Below are 16,100 nucleotides of genomic sequence, written 5' to 3' on the forward strand. Positions count from 1 at the left end.
ATAAAACCAGATGCCCCTGCCCTTATTACAACTTTCCTGGTAGCATCAAATGGCCTCTTTTAGTCCCTGTCCTCAATGTCATGCTGGTGAAAAACAGTTTGGAACGAGAATGAATCCGCACTAGCTCTCGCTGACCTCCCAAATATGCCCCTCACTCAATTTAACTGCAATTCGACTGGAAGCAATTCCAAGTTATGGTTTTGCTCATCACCCTGAGTGCTAGGCAGGAGGCCTGCGCTTTGCACTCCGGGGGCAGAGCAGATGCCCTACAGAAAGGATCTTGTCAAATTTCTTTAGAGGATTTTAAATTCTTCTGTATACGCTGTCAGATCTTTCCCGTCCCCTGACACTGTTTGTCTGGTGCTATATTTGGTGTCAAGCTGGGTAAGCCTCTTGAAGAGCCTGCTTCAAACCAGAGAGCTTTCTGCGTCATCACGGGGACATGCTTCCTCTGGATTGCTTCATCTCTCTTTAGTCTCTTGCTGTCCCCGAGAATCATTAATGAAATGTCCACAAACATGACGAACAGGAACTCCAATACCAGCTAACACCCAAAATAATCATCCAAGTAATGTCCAGGGAAGCCATCTGTAGAAAGCTAGGCATCTAAATACAAACTTACCATCAGAAAGGATTCAGAGTAACTATTTTTTTTCTTTCTTTTTTTTTTTTTTTAAGTGTAGATCTCCCCAAATTCTCTACAAATACTTCCTAATGTATTCTATACCTTTTCAATACTATCCAGTTATTTAGGTGTCATAGTTACTAAACATGCAACCACTTGGAAAATAATAGCGGTTTTACACAATAAACTTGTCATACATGGATATTTCTGGAATCCAGGAGGGGAAGAACAGATAGAGTCTCCACTCCTATGTTTTCATATTCCACCTGAAACTTTCTTTTTATCCAACCTCACCTCAGAAAAACAATTAGAAACCTCCCCAGCGGGTATATTGTGTCTCGGTCTCTCATTTTTTCACTTACCACAGCACTACTTAGAAATACGACACTTGCAGCAAATGCACACAACAGAGAAAGAACAAAAAAAGAGGACATGGTGAAATTAATATCCCTCCCCTCTCCCACATCTCTTTCCTTCTGTCATGCACACACAGAGATGTCATTCTCCAATCTAAAGCTGTGATTCGGTAACCCATTTTAAGCACCTGCTTGTACACACACAGGTGCAAAAGCAATTCTCCATGTTAAAAATCCAATTCAAGCATTCGTTTTGAACACAAGCTTGAGTACCGTTCTTGAACAGGATTGCTTTCTCGAATTGGATTTGAAAGCTTAAAGCCAAAGGAAACATGAAGAATAGACACTGATCAAAATTTCTCTTTGCCTTCTCAAAAGTAGCTCATTGCCTTCTAATATATGCACGTAGTAAGCCTCTCAAAGGATATGAAGTGGATAGGTCACCTGGAATTGAGTGTATAAGGCTGAAGGCTAGAATTTGGCCTTGAATGAGACAGAAAGAGGGGAAAAAAAAACCCTGCACACCATGAAATTCAGAGCAGCAGCTGGAACTCCATCCTCCATTTATACCCTGCTGAGACCTGTGCATCACACCAGCGCCTCAGCTTCCAGCACGCTCTTGGCAGGCTGAACTCTCACAAACTGTTTCAACCCTCCTCCAGTTTCCCAGTTTCCATCAAGACTTCACCGTGTGTCATGAGGATTTGAGATCTGGATCTAGTCAGCGTCTGTATCTCACTTATACTCTATCTTATTTGTACATAGTCACCAAAGTGACAGAGAAGAGGAAGGAGTGAGAGTAGTTCAAGACTTCCTAAGAAAAGTACATTACTTTAATTAAAGACCTTTTAAAAGACTCTATTAACCCAAATGACTGCTACCTGGTTTTCAGCCCTTTCAGCCCTCACACCCTGTTTCAGGGACTTCTCTAGAGGGGAAAAAAAGAAACATTCAACAATTCATCAACAAACAAAAACAAATCGCTATTTGCTTGGCAAATTACCATACCAAATGGTCTTTAAAGCTGTTACACTTGAATAAATACAGTTTATGTCAATATCATCTGTAAATTGCCTTCCTTAGGCTGAGAGAGAAGAGAATGGTCCATTTTCAAGGAAGACATCTTAAAAAAGAAAACCATTAACTTGATATTTAATCAATGTAAAAGGAAACAGGGAAGTAAAGAATTCATTTTCCTGCTACTTCACCTGTCCACAACTTGCTTGCAACTTATCCATTTTTAAATTATGCTTCATATATCCCACAAACAGCTAGAAAACAACAGATCCAAGGGAAAAAAAAATACGAAAGGATGACCTATAAAGAAATCCATCCAAAGAATAACAAAAGGGGTCGGGGTAAGGAAAGCAATTTGTTTTTTTTTCACAGTACCTTCTTTTACAAGGAGTTTCCTACCTGATTCTTTCAAGAGGATTTTATTTTAGAACACAATTTTTGAGGTTTGTTTTGCTGTAGCTGAAAAATGACACCACTACTCCCTGCTTTTTCTTTTGAACAGCACAAATAATTATTGCCAAATTATAAAGCTACAAGAATAAGCAGAGCGCTGAGTAGAAACGGTCCAAATGCAAGATTCTGGACTGAGACAACATGGTCTCCATAAAGGTCCCTTCAAAATTAAGTACAGCATAGATTCAAAGTCAATTCTAAAATTAAGGACTAAAATAACCGCATTTGACTACAGAATGACACAAGATGCACCCCAGCAAAGGACTGAACACAAACTAAATATTCATTAGGTTTAAAAATTAATCCAGATCATGTCTGGCTTTACAAGCATTACAGCATTAAAAATACAGGATAGACTCTTTTTTTTTTTAATAGCATGTGAATATGGAATTTAATTGGTTACTAAACTGTCACGATAAATTCTCTTGCAAGTTATTCAAATGGTGAAACATCATCAACACACACCGTTACAGCTGTCAAAACAGAGCCTGAGAAGGTTTTGGTTACAATTATCAGATTACTGCAATTACGAACTGTTTTCATAATCATTTAAAAATTACAGAAAGAAGGTTCTGGCTAGGAAAAGCAGTGCTAGACTAGATCAGTCATCCACACTCTATGAAAAAGTAATAGCAATAGGCTCCCTGAATGCAGAGAAACACATCTACTGTATCTCAGTTTGTCCAGCTTGCTTAACTGACTTGGAAAAAACACACCCTTTCCAAATCATTAAGGACCAAACTAAATCATAAATTTAGGTAGCATAAAAAGCCACATTTTACTTTTATAATTTCTGCAGATTTCTAATTTATTTTATATTTTTTAATCCACTGTGGTCCCACTCTTGTGCAGTGTTGCACAGTCCATGCACCACATGAAAGTTTACACTGTGCGGCATACAGGTCTACACACATGCAAACAAGTCTTCATCTGGCTGCAACCTGACTAAAGGTTTAAGAGTTATTTACAGGCATAATTTCAAAATGAAAAAGATTCAGTTCCCAAATCTCATATCTGCAAGCAAAGACCACCCCTGAGAACGAGAAATAGAAACATGTCCATGGATTTAACAGCATCGGAAAAATTAAAAAATAAAGTCAAAAGCAAAATTCTTAATACTATTTTCTTCCACTTTAGCATCTCAAAATACACTTCACTAAAATATTAAAGTAGCTGTGCATGGTGCGATGCACCAGGCCAATGCCAGAGATGGTGACATGTAGGTGGAGAAAGGCCAAGACCACCGCCAGAAGTGTCTCCAACTCTACAGCAGCTGGATCACTCACCTTTTCCTCCCCTCTGCTGCTTCTCCCTTCCTTCCAACGCATACCAGCCAAGCAAAAGCCCAAGCTGCTGAACAAATCCGAGAACTAGATGATGTAAACTGATACCGCAATGTTTACATCTCCAAAATCAACATCTATGTTTGCTCTTAGCAAGGCTACGCTACAGGGCCGGCTTGGCAACATGCTAAGGGTAGGTGCAGAGCTCCCAGTTAGGGGCTGTCTCATCTCTGGCTCATTTGGAACAAGGGCTGAGCTCACCCAGCTTACCCACAAAGGGTTTGAAGATGGTCTAGAAGGGGAAAAAAAATCCCGAAAAGATAACTGTCAACATTACTTTTTCTTCCCCTTTCCCAATTTAAATTCTTCATCCCAAACAGGCTAGACTGCCTCGTACACACAATTTCCAGTATCTGCATAGAAAGTCTTTACCAAAAATCCAGGTTTCAGCATAGTTTATTCTTGCATAAAAAGCTGCAGTCTGTGGACGAAATGTATAACTATTTTCAGTGAAACTTTAAGTACTCAGAGGTACTCTTTTGCGTGAAATGAGTTTACATAAACTAGTAACCTTTCCCTTAGTTTTTGTTCCTAATGGTTTCCTAGCAGGCTATAAAACTGCTTGATTCAAACACCTGAATCCTACTAGGAAAGACTAGAAAGTAGAGCTTTTCTTTTTTCAAATGAGACTTGCTGAATGATATGCTAAAAATTTTTATAAGCTTTTTTCATAGCTAACTTATGGAAAAACACCCCAACACCTTTTACAGCTAGCTGGCACATCTTTCTACAGCATTAATAGTGTCATTTATGTTCTTCTCTTTCAGCTTTCTTGCTTACCAATTTTTGATTACATTACGCCATCTAACTTAAGGATTCTTCATTTTCCCAGCAGGAAAGAACTTCGGCCAGCTGCTTCGTGTGTCACATCATTTTTATCCTGATTGCCTGATAACATTAAAAATTGCCTATAGCTAGAAGAGCAATGGCCATACAGCTATTCCTTTCTCAGCATGCTCCATGGAAAAGGCTGGGAGAACTGATGCCACTTTTGTTACAAACAAGTAGAGAACGGTAAATGAAAGCTTTGTGGCACTTGATTCACTAGTTGACCAAAAGTATTTTTTCCACAGGCGAAACATGAAATTGTTGAGTTTTTCCATGTCAGCCAGTTTAGGAGTTTTTCAGCCCATTGTTTTTCATGCCTCACTGTAGGAGTCAACTGATTTTCATGCCGAATGTAATAGAAAAAAAGAAACCTATGCATTTGAATACCACATCACACTATTACGGTGTCTCAAATCACAGATTATTCTTTCACAAAGAGAAAAATGCAATTCTACCTCTTCTTCTTTCCCACCAGGATTTGGGCAATTCCACAAAACTTTCTTAGGCTCTAAACTAGTAGGTTTTTTTTTAATATCGGTAGCACATAATACCCACAGAACCAGGAATTTACTCTTAGCAGGTCCACAAAAGCTAACGAAGCAAAGCAAACCTACTATTAGGTTGCTGAAGCCAGCCTATGTAAAATGTATAGGGGTTTGCAAACAGATACAGTTGACTAAGTGTTCCAAAACCTTGCCACGGTGATAACATTGCTGTTAAATATTAAGTGATTCTTGCATCTTATCTGCAGAATGAAAGTTATAGAACAGCATATCTTAAATCAGAAGTCTTGAGAACTAAAACATTATATATTTAAAAATGAGAGATACACAGTTTAAACAAAATGAAAATCCTGAGCTTTCAAAAATAAACATGTATAAAACACACACACACACACACATATATAGCATATAAACTTCACATGCTTCTGAATTAACATTCTTAAAGATTTAAAGCTTAAAAACTAGATAATTCATTTTGAAGGGAGATGTGCCAGCCTCCTATCCACTTGCTCGAGACACAGCAGTGGGGAAGGCATCCTACAGCAAAGTTCCCTCTCCAGATGTGGAGGCATTTTAAACCTCTGCTGTTCATCAGCCAAGCTCATTTTGCAGTTCAGACCTAAACTTAACTGTAAATTAAGCTGGGACTAAAGAGTTCAGAAGCGGACTTGCCTTCTGGTATCAAATATGTAAGAAAGGGAAAGCTGGGGAAACGGCAAGCAGACCAACCGCAACTAGCTACCTGAGCAGGTCTTGCACTGGTGGAGGCCAGTGCAAAACACCCTTCTCCAAGTATCATGATGGATTTCATTTTTCATGTGTGAACTTAGGCAGAGGTCACTTTTTCGCACAAAAACTGCAAGGGGCATGTGGTACAAAATCAAAAGTACAACCACATGTTACATCTAGTTACTACTTTTCCTTCTCCCCATTTTTGCCCCAGACAAATACCAGAAACAAATGTAACCACTTCATCCATACACTGGAGATGCAATGTAACATTTTAAAATAAGAAACTGTAGCTGTACAACTTATTTTGTCAAAAGACACTGGGCAAGAACAGAGAAGTAACTGTCATCACATCAGACTATATCGCGCTAGTAATGGAAAAAACTAGTTTCTCCAAAAGAGGCATATACTATGAAGCCCGTGATCTATGTGTAAGGCATCTTCATTTTTGTGCCTACAGAAACCACAAGGTTTTTAGTGTTTGGGTTGTTTTTTTTTATTTAGATAGACAATTCTAAAAGCAACTTTAAGAGCAACATTAACCAGTGTTTAACATTCAGTAAAACTGAAGATACTTTCAGACTGGACTACTGGAAATAACTTCTAAGCATGGTCCCACAGGGCAAAGATGGGTGTTTTCCTTCACCAATGAAGAGGGTTTTTCTTTTTAATAGGGCATTAGCTGCTGGACAAAGCAGACTGTGCTGCTCCAAGGGGTTCACTAGGTCTTGGCCAAGAAGGAAGACCCTGGCCCCTGCTGTTAAGAGCGCTGCTAGAGTTCTTCAACCAACTCAGTGTCCCATCCCCTTCCCCCCATACGCCAGAGAAGGGGCCTTTTCCACAAATACAGAGTTTACGCTAAGCTTTAGCCAGCACAGTTAGGTCACCTCCACAGTGTATTTTTTGTCTGTACTTCTAGCTGTGCCAGCAAAGCTTTTAATGGTAACCTTTTAATGGCACCTCCAGGTACCAGCAACGTTAAGGGACTCTTGAACCCAAATGAAAAGAGCAACATTTTACCAGAGTGCTTCTACACTGCCAGTATATTGCCTGTGTTCAAATTCGGATGGTTTTTCCAAACCAGCCTGCTGGGGAGAGGATTCTTGAGAAACAGCTGCAGACCAGTTATGAGAGAGAGCTGTACTTGCAAAGATAAATTACCTCTGTAATGTCTCTCCCCCCCCCCCTTTAAACACAACCTTACACACTGTAGCAGCATAAGAACACCGAAAGCAATTTCTTACCAGGTATCTACAATTCTACTACACCTTTTAATAATTCCTTGTAATTTCAGATGCTAACGGCTATCACTATTTCTACCTCTAATGCCCATAATAACTCAGCTCAAGGAAGAAGGAAAAAAAGGCCTCTCCTTTTAGGAGAGGTGCATGCACTCAAGCGCTCTCGCAGCCTCTCACATAGCTCACATAGACACGCCAGCTGCTAACACTACTACACCATAACGGAGCTGTTCATACACCGATGAGTACATCATTCGCTGCTTATAGATTCCACAGTATGTGATATTCTATGCCAAAAAATGTATATAATATAAACACTGCCATATGCGTGTGAGTTTGTTTTTTTTTAAATAAGAGTTTCTGTTGTACTCTTCCTGGTTTCTGTATTTTTTAGAAGCAAAAAATGACAGCAGATTGTAAAAAAGCCTGCTTTTTTTTTTTTTTTTTTTTTCAGTTCTGAGAATGAGTTTTACTGTTGTCACTGAGGTTAAACATTAACAATTTGCTCGTCTAGCTTTCTTTAAAAATTACTGCAGGGACATGATTTTCTCTTAACCTGATAGGTAACCCCGCAGAAACAACATTAACGCATAACCTCATGTCACAGTTACGATAAACACGTAGTACAGCTAAAAAGGACAGCTTCAAACACCAAACAATATCTAAGCCTGAACTAATCCTGAACACAAACATGGCTATGTGGAGCATATGGCACCTGTGATAAAGTTGCAGACTTGCCCTGCTAGACACCTCAGCTACACAGCTGCGTGCCCACGTATATACTCCTCCCTGCCTGCCACCTCCCTTCCACAACAAGAACCAGGCAGCAACATCTGTGCAGCAAAACACAGTGATCAACAGCTTTGCTTCCCAGCAGCCTAGCACAGAGCTGGGTGTCAGCTCTGCACAAACCAACCACAGCCGCCGGGAGGAAAGACAGGCTTTAAGGATCCTGCCGCTCGCGGTTTGCCACAGCTGCCTGATTTTGCATAGATCAAGAATGGGGCTTCTCTACCCCAAACTGTCTATGAGCAGACAACTTTGGAAAATCTGCTTCCACCACATTCTTGCCCACAAATGCATTTTGCTGGAGCAGTGCAGCTCTATCTTAGTCTGCCTGTGAGAATACCACATTGCGGACTGATATCTGCCCGTACCAGCCAGTTGCTCCACCTCAGTGTGTGCTACGTACATCTTTTATCATGGATTCCAATAACTACAGTAGCCTAAATTGCAACACGGAACAAAACAGGTCCTTTTTTCACTATGACATACCACAGGGGAAAAATCTGCATGTTGTGTTCGAGCCTGAACAAGATGGGTATTCTCCCATTTTTTTGAGGCTCTGGCATCTCTACATTACAAACACTCCTTTGCCATCATCACTCTTTAGATAGGCAGTAAGCCAGACCCTGACTTCCCTACCACTCTGCATTTGAACCGGGGCCTTAGAAAGACACCCAACACTTTAAGAAAACTCTTCCTCACTTTGCTGTAGTCTACTAAGTAAAGAAGAATGTCTTAGCTGCATTCCTACGTACTTTACGGAGATACCTTTTATGCTATATTTTAAAGGTATTAAAAAGCCTCATGCTGTCATTCACTATGACTACGCACAAAAAGAAAATGCTGAGGAGAATTTATGCAGCTCATTAAAAGCTTGTTTCCTGCTCTTCATGTTGCATCTTGCATTTGAAGTAGCAAACTTTTTTCTCCTAAAAAGCAGCGAGGGGATGCCTCTCTGTTCAATATGCATTCAGATTCTGGAAAACTAAGTGATCTGGAGAAATGTTCCCTTCTGTACCAGGTCAGGTATCTCACGACAGCAGTATTCCAGAGATTTCAAGATGCTTGGTCTTAATACAACTTGGAACTGTAAAACACCTCCATCACCCAGCTCCGTGCCCCCAAAACAAACCAAAAAATCCTTGAAAATTCCACATGTTCTGTGAATATCTGTTCTCTGTGGGGGAGCTTCAGTGCTGGGCCAGTTCCCCTTATGGGCTGCCCTGGAGCAATAGACTCGGGGCTCAGAAAGGCCAGGCAAGTAAGGAACTGTGAGCTGAAATTCCCCAGTAGCCTCCAAAACAACATGGAGGCTACTGGGGAACTCCAACAAGACACTGTTTCAGCCCTTCTTCCCCTTCATCCGTTGACTGGAATGCAGCATCCACAACACTTGGATTTCTGTATCAACAGGACCAACAAAACAAACGAGTTATGAAACTTGTCTTTAGATCTGGCCTTGAAAGCTGTGAAACAACATGGAACAAAACCAAGTAGCACCATTCACTCAAGGTAGCTTTCCCTCAAGGAAACAGCCCCATCATTACTCTCTTCAGAAGAGACTGTTTTGTTGAATTTACCTTGCTTTAGACAGAAAAGAACACTATGGCCACATTTTACTGGTGCCCAGTGTCACCCTCTTTTCATACTGAAATGAGTGGATGCAACCCCATTTCCAGATTGTTCGGGGTGTAGCTGGTTTGATTTGGCTTTAGGGAGCAGAAACAGAGGGATTCCCAGAGTGGTGTCCACCATTAGCATCCCCTGCAGGGCTGACTCGGTAAACAGCAAGGTGAGCCTGGCAGGGAAGACAGCGGATCACTCAGGTTTCATGTTGCTCTGACTGTACTAACGTATCAGCTACTAACAAAGATTAGGAAAGTGTTTTCAGTCAACATTCCTGCAATCATGCTAATAACGACCACATCTAAAAGGGAGTTTTACAACAATCAGGAATTCTTAGCATCCATATCAACAAAGTACTAAATTATCTATCTGCCAAAAATAAAAATAAAAAAAAAGAAAGAAAAAGCATAACGGGCTCTGCAGATATTTAGTAAGAGCTCTACCAGCCTGAAGAAAGCAGCCTACATCTTCAATAAGCAGCTTTTCATTTAAAGACCCTCCGCTTGTGACTGCCTAAGCAGAGTACATTTTTAACGAAGTCACAAGCAAAAGAGAGAGAGGCTCCACCATTAGGTTCAGGAGCAACAGCCTCGTGCTTCACTGATTGCTGGGTGCTAGCTGTCAGTGAGAGAGGGTCCCAGGCTCTTCCACACACCTCCTGCGTGGCTTTCCACCTATCTCCTAACAGCTGAACCGCATCTGACAAATATCACGCTTCAGCTAACATAAAAGTAAACTTGTCCCCCGTTCTGATCAGTTCTGCTTCTGTTCACAGGTTCCCGAGTGCACCATTAAAGCTGACAGGAGTCCTGTTGCCTGGGGACACGACGAGCATCAGATCATCTGCACATTCCAGAAATGTGCCTAGAGAAGGCTGCAGCTGCAGTCCTGCAGCTCAGCCGGCAGCTTCAAAAAAGAACATGAAAATCTTCATTATAAATAAAACAACACATACTGAGTGACAGCTTCTCCACATAATGGTTCTAGATATAAGCTAATTACAATACTCCATCATTCCAGCAAAACCAAAACCATACCCACTTTATCACACAATCATTTCTTTAAGAATATCTTAAAAATTGCTGTGGCATCCATTGACACATTAGTTTCTCAGTCATCACTCTTACATTTTTTTTAAAATGCTGATGAACAGCAACGGTCATGTTTTGTCTTCCCAACCCCTCCACCCTTCAGAACAACGAAATCCAAATGCTGTATTAGCTGCCCAGGGTCACAGCATTAGCCAGCACTGGAGCTGACATCGGGATGCAGGATTTTCTTGTTACCTATCCAGCATCCTCCCCTATTTCACATATCCCCTTCACTAGCTGTGCATATTAAAAAAATAGAGCACATGAGAAACGGCAAACCCAAGCAAATGGAAGAAGGCCTCACACCAAGTGATACCCTAAACCCTACAGTGTTCTGTATCATATTACCTCACCGGTAACTCACTGGGATTACACAAATTGCTTTTCTTTTGTTAAAAACAAACAAACAAACAATCTTGTGTCAGCTACTTAACAGAGTATAGCCTCCGACATATTTTAGCAAACTAATTCTGCAGGAGACACTTGGCCTCTCATTCCCATGCAGTATAACTCCAGTTTCTTATCAGGAATATGAATTTATCCTTCAGTGTTGAATAAAAGCATATTTTTATGTGCTCACAGAGCACAAATCTCTTGGACTGAGACAGATACCCCAGTTGATCTGTGTCACCAAAACAGAAGTACCACAAGCACCGAGCTTTCCAGTAAATGTAGCCTGTCTCCTGCAAGAGATTCATTTCTACTGCTCGTGTTCCCTCCTACTCCCTTTTAAATGAGCAATAATCAGACTTTTAATACTGATCTTCAGGCACATAAAGGTTGCCTTCATACTGACTACGCTGAAATGCTCTGACGCAGTTTTACAGCTAAGAGCCTCACAGCATCCTAAAACTGACAGAGGCAAACGCCAATGCACACAACAGAGGTGAGGGAGGGCACAGAAAGGCGAGTACAGATTTTGTCTCCATGTATATCTCAAACAGTAGGTCAGGGGTATGGCCCTTTTACCTGTCCCACAGTACTCAGCCTGGAGACTCAGTCCACTGTCCTAGTTTTCAGTGTGAACCACAGAACGTCTAAAACTTTGTTCTCAGCTCCAGGAATCTCTTGTCCACTTTCCAATGTACCAGATGTGCTTCACTGGCCTTACCCCAGCCGTACCCTTGTTTGGTTCGTTCGCTGAGGCTGGGGGCTACTGCTCGGACCTGGCTCCCATGGGACCTCCTGCCACCCAAGAAAACAGCTGGGCGACTTCAGAGACTTCAAGCATGTCCCTGGCCTTGGATCTAAGCCAAGTTTCAAGGCCAGTCAGCAGCACTAAGATTTATGCTGTATCCTCTCTTTAGCGTGCTGGCATATTAAAGCAATGCACTGATAATGCAGACCAGTAAATCACGTGAATAAGTGACCATACAAAGAAAAAAAAGATGCTGGAAAACTAAACCTTCATCTCTTTGTTAAGCACTCCCAGCCGCCCCTCTCCCCACACATGGCGAGAGCAGGCAGGTTTAAGGAGAGAACAGTTCAGCTGTTAACAAAGCAATCCGTCTTCCAGCTCTTCCTCCCCAAACCTCGGGGTTCTCTCATTTTGCAGTTTGTAATTTAAAGCCATTTCTTGGCTTCAAAGCTGCAGAGAAGCACCACTGCGAAAAATACTCGGCTAGTGCCAAACTTCTGTTTAGGATACGCCACCATTTTTTCTTCCTGGAGGAGAGGGGAGCAGGCTGGCTGTTCGGTATGGGACTTAAGAGCAAAAAGTTTCTCTCTTCAGCATTTCCGAAATGCCCATTAAAACATCTTAAAAGCTAAAAGGCATTTAATAGATACCTTAAATAGCAAGGCTTCATGAAATACTATGACTGAAGAAAAGCCACTTCCCCCATGCTGAGTGTGAAATTTACTTTACAGAGGATGTTCCCCCCTCCAAACCCTCAGAGAGCAGGCAAATAGTTGTATTCTTTAAAAACACTGCTAGCTGAAAAGTATTTAATCAAGGTCAGTATATTTGCTTGAATTTTGTTCCACGACAGCAACTACAGTCGATCGTTCTTTTTCACACGCTTCCCTACAACCCCCACAGTCCATCCCTAGCCTTCACCTATTCAGCAGATTCACACGCAAGCAGGCACAACCTGCTTCCATTTTATACAGCTGGTTTTCCAATCCAACCAAATACAGACCATTTACCTCTTAAAACGAAGCTGTAAGCAATCATAAAACCTGCTTTACATCGGGCTGGTTATAGGAGAAAAAAAACAAAAAAGAAATAATAAGACATGCCCACAAGGGAGAAGAAAATCGTTTTCAGAGAGCTACTAACTTGTCGGATAGGGAGAGATTTGACAGGGAGTAATTAAGACTTTGTTTTTCTAGTTTAAAAAAAAAAGTTTATGCTGGAAAGAGATCGTGGACACCTCATTGAACAAAACATACAAACAAATCTATCCAGGACGTGTATCCAGACACAATTTTTTTTCCCTGTAATGCGGTGTTAAAATCAACAGAGAATTGTGCCAGAAAAGGAGAGGAGGCATCATGAGGACGTCAAGACTAGGAAGGAATTCTTGATGAAGTCTACAGCCCTCGATAAAAGTTATTCAATTCCATACCTCGAGTGGGCAGCCATCGTGAAGTTTATACCGCCGAAGGTCCTCTCTCCATGAGCGCCTCAGCCCCGCTGCCCACGCTCTACCCCCCTGCCAAAACCTGCTTTGCCATTTGCTGGGCACTTCCCTGCCCGTTTCCTGGTTCCTGCGAATTCGCCACTCTAAAATGTCACTGAGCTCCTCATTCTCGGAGACCCAGTTTCCCGAGCCGGGACTCGCCAGTTGGGTGTTGGATTACACTCATTTGGAAAGACATCCGGGCACCGGGGCCCTCCTCCGGCCCGGTGCATCCAACGCGGCGGGGAGGTGGCAGCAGCTCTTGGATTTGCAGCTCAGGGAGACGCAGCAGTTGCGGTTAAAAGCTGACGCCTTTCTAAAAGCTTGCCGGCCCGAAGCAGCGCGGCCTCGCAGCCAGCCGCTGCGTTACTCGCCTGCTTCTCTGCGGCGAGCCGGCCTCGCAGCGGCCCGAACCCCAGGTGCCCCCATCGGCCGCGCTACCCCTTTTTCGGCAAACTTTGCATGGTACGACCCGACCTCCTTAAATGGACATGTTGTTCTGTCAAGGCAAGAAAACTGAAGGATTGGATTAGCAACGCCCGAGCGCTGCCGCCGGAGCCTATCACGGCCGCAGCGCGGAGCAGCCGCCGCTGCCGCCGGCCCCGCCCGCCCGCCGCGCGGGACGGGACGGGACGGGACGGGACGGGAGCCGCCGCGCGGCAGCAGCGCCTTCGGGAGCCGCGGGCGCCCCGCTGCCGGCCCCGCCGCCGGGCTCGCGGCGGCTTTGGGGTCCCGAGGAGAAACGCGCAAAACCGAGCCCTTTGCAGGCGCTGCGAACGCGCCGCGAGGGCAATTCCCCCAATACGTATAAAGCGCCCACAAAAATATATACCCCATCTGGAAATACAGATGCAGCAAATGAAAACCGGAATATACTACCTAACTTGCCCATACTTAAGATGGGAGGTTAAGAAACTTAAAAATAAATAAATAAGCAAGCAACTGGGTCCTAAAGCCGCCCAAGTGTTCGACCTTGCTTTGGAGACTCATTCAGAAAGCAGCAATACTTGTCCTTTGCTCTGGGTGTTCCTCGACACGATTACAACAACAGACTACTCCTACAACTCTCTTCGGCCGGTAATTAACCAAGTATTCAGCAGGCAAAACCATTCGTTCAAGATCCTTCCAACCTCTCCTGGCAGGCTGGGTATAGGTATGATTTCTGGCAGCACTGCAAAGTTGCGTTCTTCATATTTTTCTGTCAAAGTACTCAGCAGATGCTGGAAGAATCGAGTCTACGCTGTTTCCCTAGGAAACAATAAATTAGAACAACAACAACAACAGACCATTATATAAAACTTCTACAAACAGGTTATAATTTTAGCAGGGTAGCTTTAAAATATTATAGCTAAACTATCAGGAAACGCTACTGTCAGATGATTATGACAGTTTCCATTCTACTCCTTTCATTCTGCTTATGACTTTCTCAAAACAGATTTTTTTTTTTCCATTCCTTGTCTCTGCCCAGCAAGGAGAGATTATAAATAGAAAACTTGAACAGAACAACTGGCTCTTATTATAAAGTAAGCAGAGAGTACCGTTATTATCTTGCATGATCAGGGACCTAACTGCTCCTAAGTGACTGGGGATTTGAGGTGTCAGCTTGATAGCACTTTAATGGAGAATATCTATTATGATCTTGCTGGAAGAAAATATTCTGTGAAATTGCTGCAAGCTATAAATGGAGGTAAAACCACTATCATTTCTGAATACAGGAGTACAGTTTCACAACAACTAACAAACAAACCAACCCATAGGAGCTACAAGGCGACAAGGAAAGATGGATATGCAAGGAGCACTAAGGCTGGTAGAGTCACTAAGGTTGGTAGCTAATACTTGATACTTTGCAGCAATAGCATTTTTAAATTCAAAGCATGGTGGAAGTATTAAAGAGTTTCTTCAAGAGGAAAGCGTAGCATCTCTCTCTTCCCTGCAAGCCTAACTCAGACTCTTAACTCCAATTAAATTGATACCTGTGACCATTTACATTTTGCACACAGTATACCCACATGGTTAAAAGGACAATTTTGTCAATCCCAAGGAAACACACCCTACCCCCAAACCCACCACTCCATCTGGAGGGGGGCAAATTAACAGCAGACACAGTGACCCTGGTGCAGGAATCTTATGCAGGTACAAAATGAGCAAGTCCTCGATATTATGAGGACAGCTCAAGCAGGAGGATTCACCAGCTCACAGTCAGAAAAAATATTGTTATGGAGACTGTCAGTGCTGGAGCTGGGTTCACAAATGGCTAACTCTTCTCATTCCTTTCACCAATCCTAAAAAATGGCTCAGACGCCAGAGGGTACCTCAGTCCCTGGACTATTGCTGGTCTCTCTCCTACTCAAGTGTCCCATTCTGCCAAGTAGCTAGATAGCTGGATAAAGGGAGGAAGAAAGGCTGAGGGCAGCCAAGTTATCACTTGAAACACAAGAAACTAAAGCTTAAACCCTTACCAAGTCAGGGCAAAAACTTCAAAATCTATCTCCTCTATCTTTGACAAATACTTTGGGCCACTTAGCCATGACCTTCCTGTGGCAACCATTCAATTCTTAGTATTTCAAAAGGTTTAATTGAAATAAAACATAAATTGAAAACAGGCCTTCCACTTTTTTTCTTTTTCTTTTTTTTCTATTTGTCAAAATAGAATCATAATAGGCATAAGGGATCTCCAGAGGTCATTTAATCCAGCCTACCTATTTGAAGCCCACCCAACCAGATCTAGTTGTACCAAGCCTTGCCCAAGGAAGTTTTGAGCATCTCCAAGGATGGAGATCTCACAACCTTTCTGGGCACCTGTTTCTAATATTTAACTGGAATTTCCTGTGTTGCAACTTGTGCCTGTTGCCGCCCATCCTTTCAGGGTTCACCTCTG

General features: G+C 42.4%; 1 protein-coding gene across 3 annotated transcripts in view; it reads right to left on the bottom strand.

Moving 5' to 3' along the window:
• The window catches only part of AFF1 (ALF transcription elongation factor 1), a 107,614-nt gene extending 93,997 nt beyond the window's left edge, over nt 1-13,617 (bottom strand). For all 3 annotated transcript variants that reach the window (XM_067297413.1, XM_067297412.1, XM_067297414.1), the window contains exon 1: nt 13,169-13,617. In XM_067297413.1, the coding sequence (XP_067153514.1) occupies nt 13,169-13,185 (17 nt within the window). In that variant the 5' untranslated portion in view covers nt 13,186-13,617. The remainder of the gene's footprint in view (nt 1-13,168) is intronic.
• Nucleotides 13,618-16,100: the final 2,483 nt, after the last annotated feature.

The sequence above is a fragment of the Apteryx mantelli genome, chromosome 5 (assembly GCF_036417845.1).
Source record: "Apteryx mantelli isolate bAptMan1 chromosome 5, bAptMan1.hap1, whole genome shotgun sequence".
NCBI lineage: Eukaryota > Metazoa > Chordata > Aves > Apterygiformes > Apterygidae > Apteryx > Apteryx mantelli.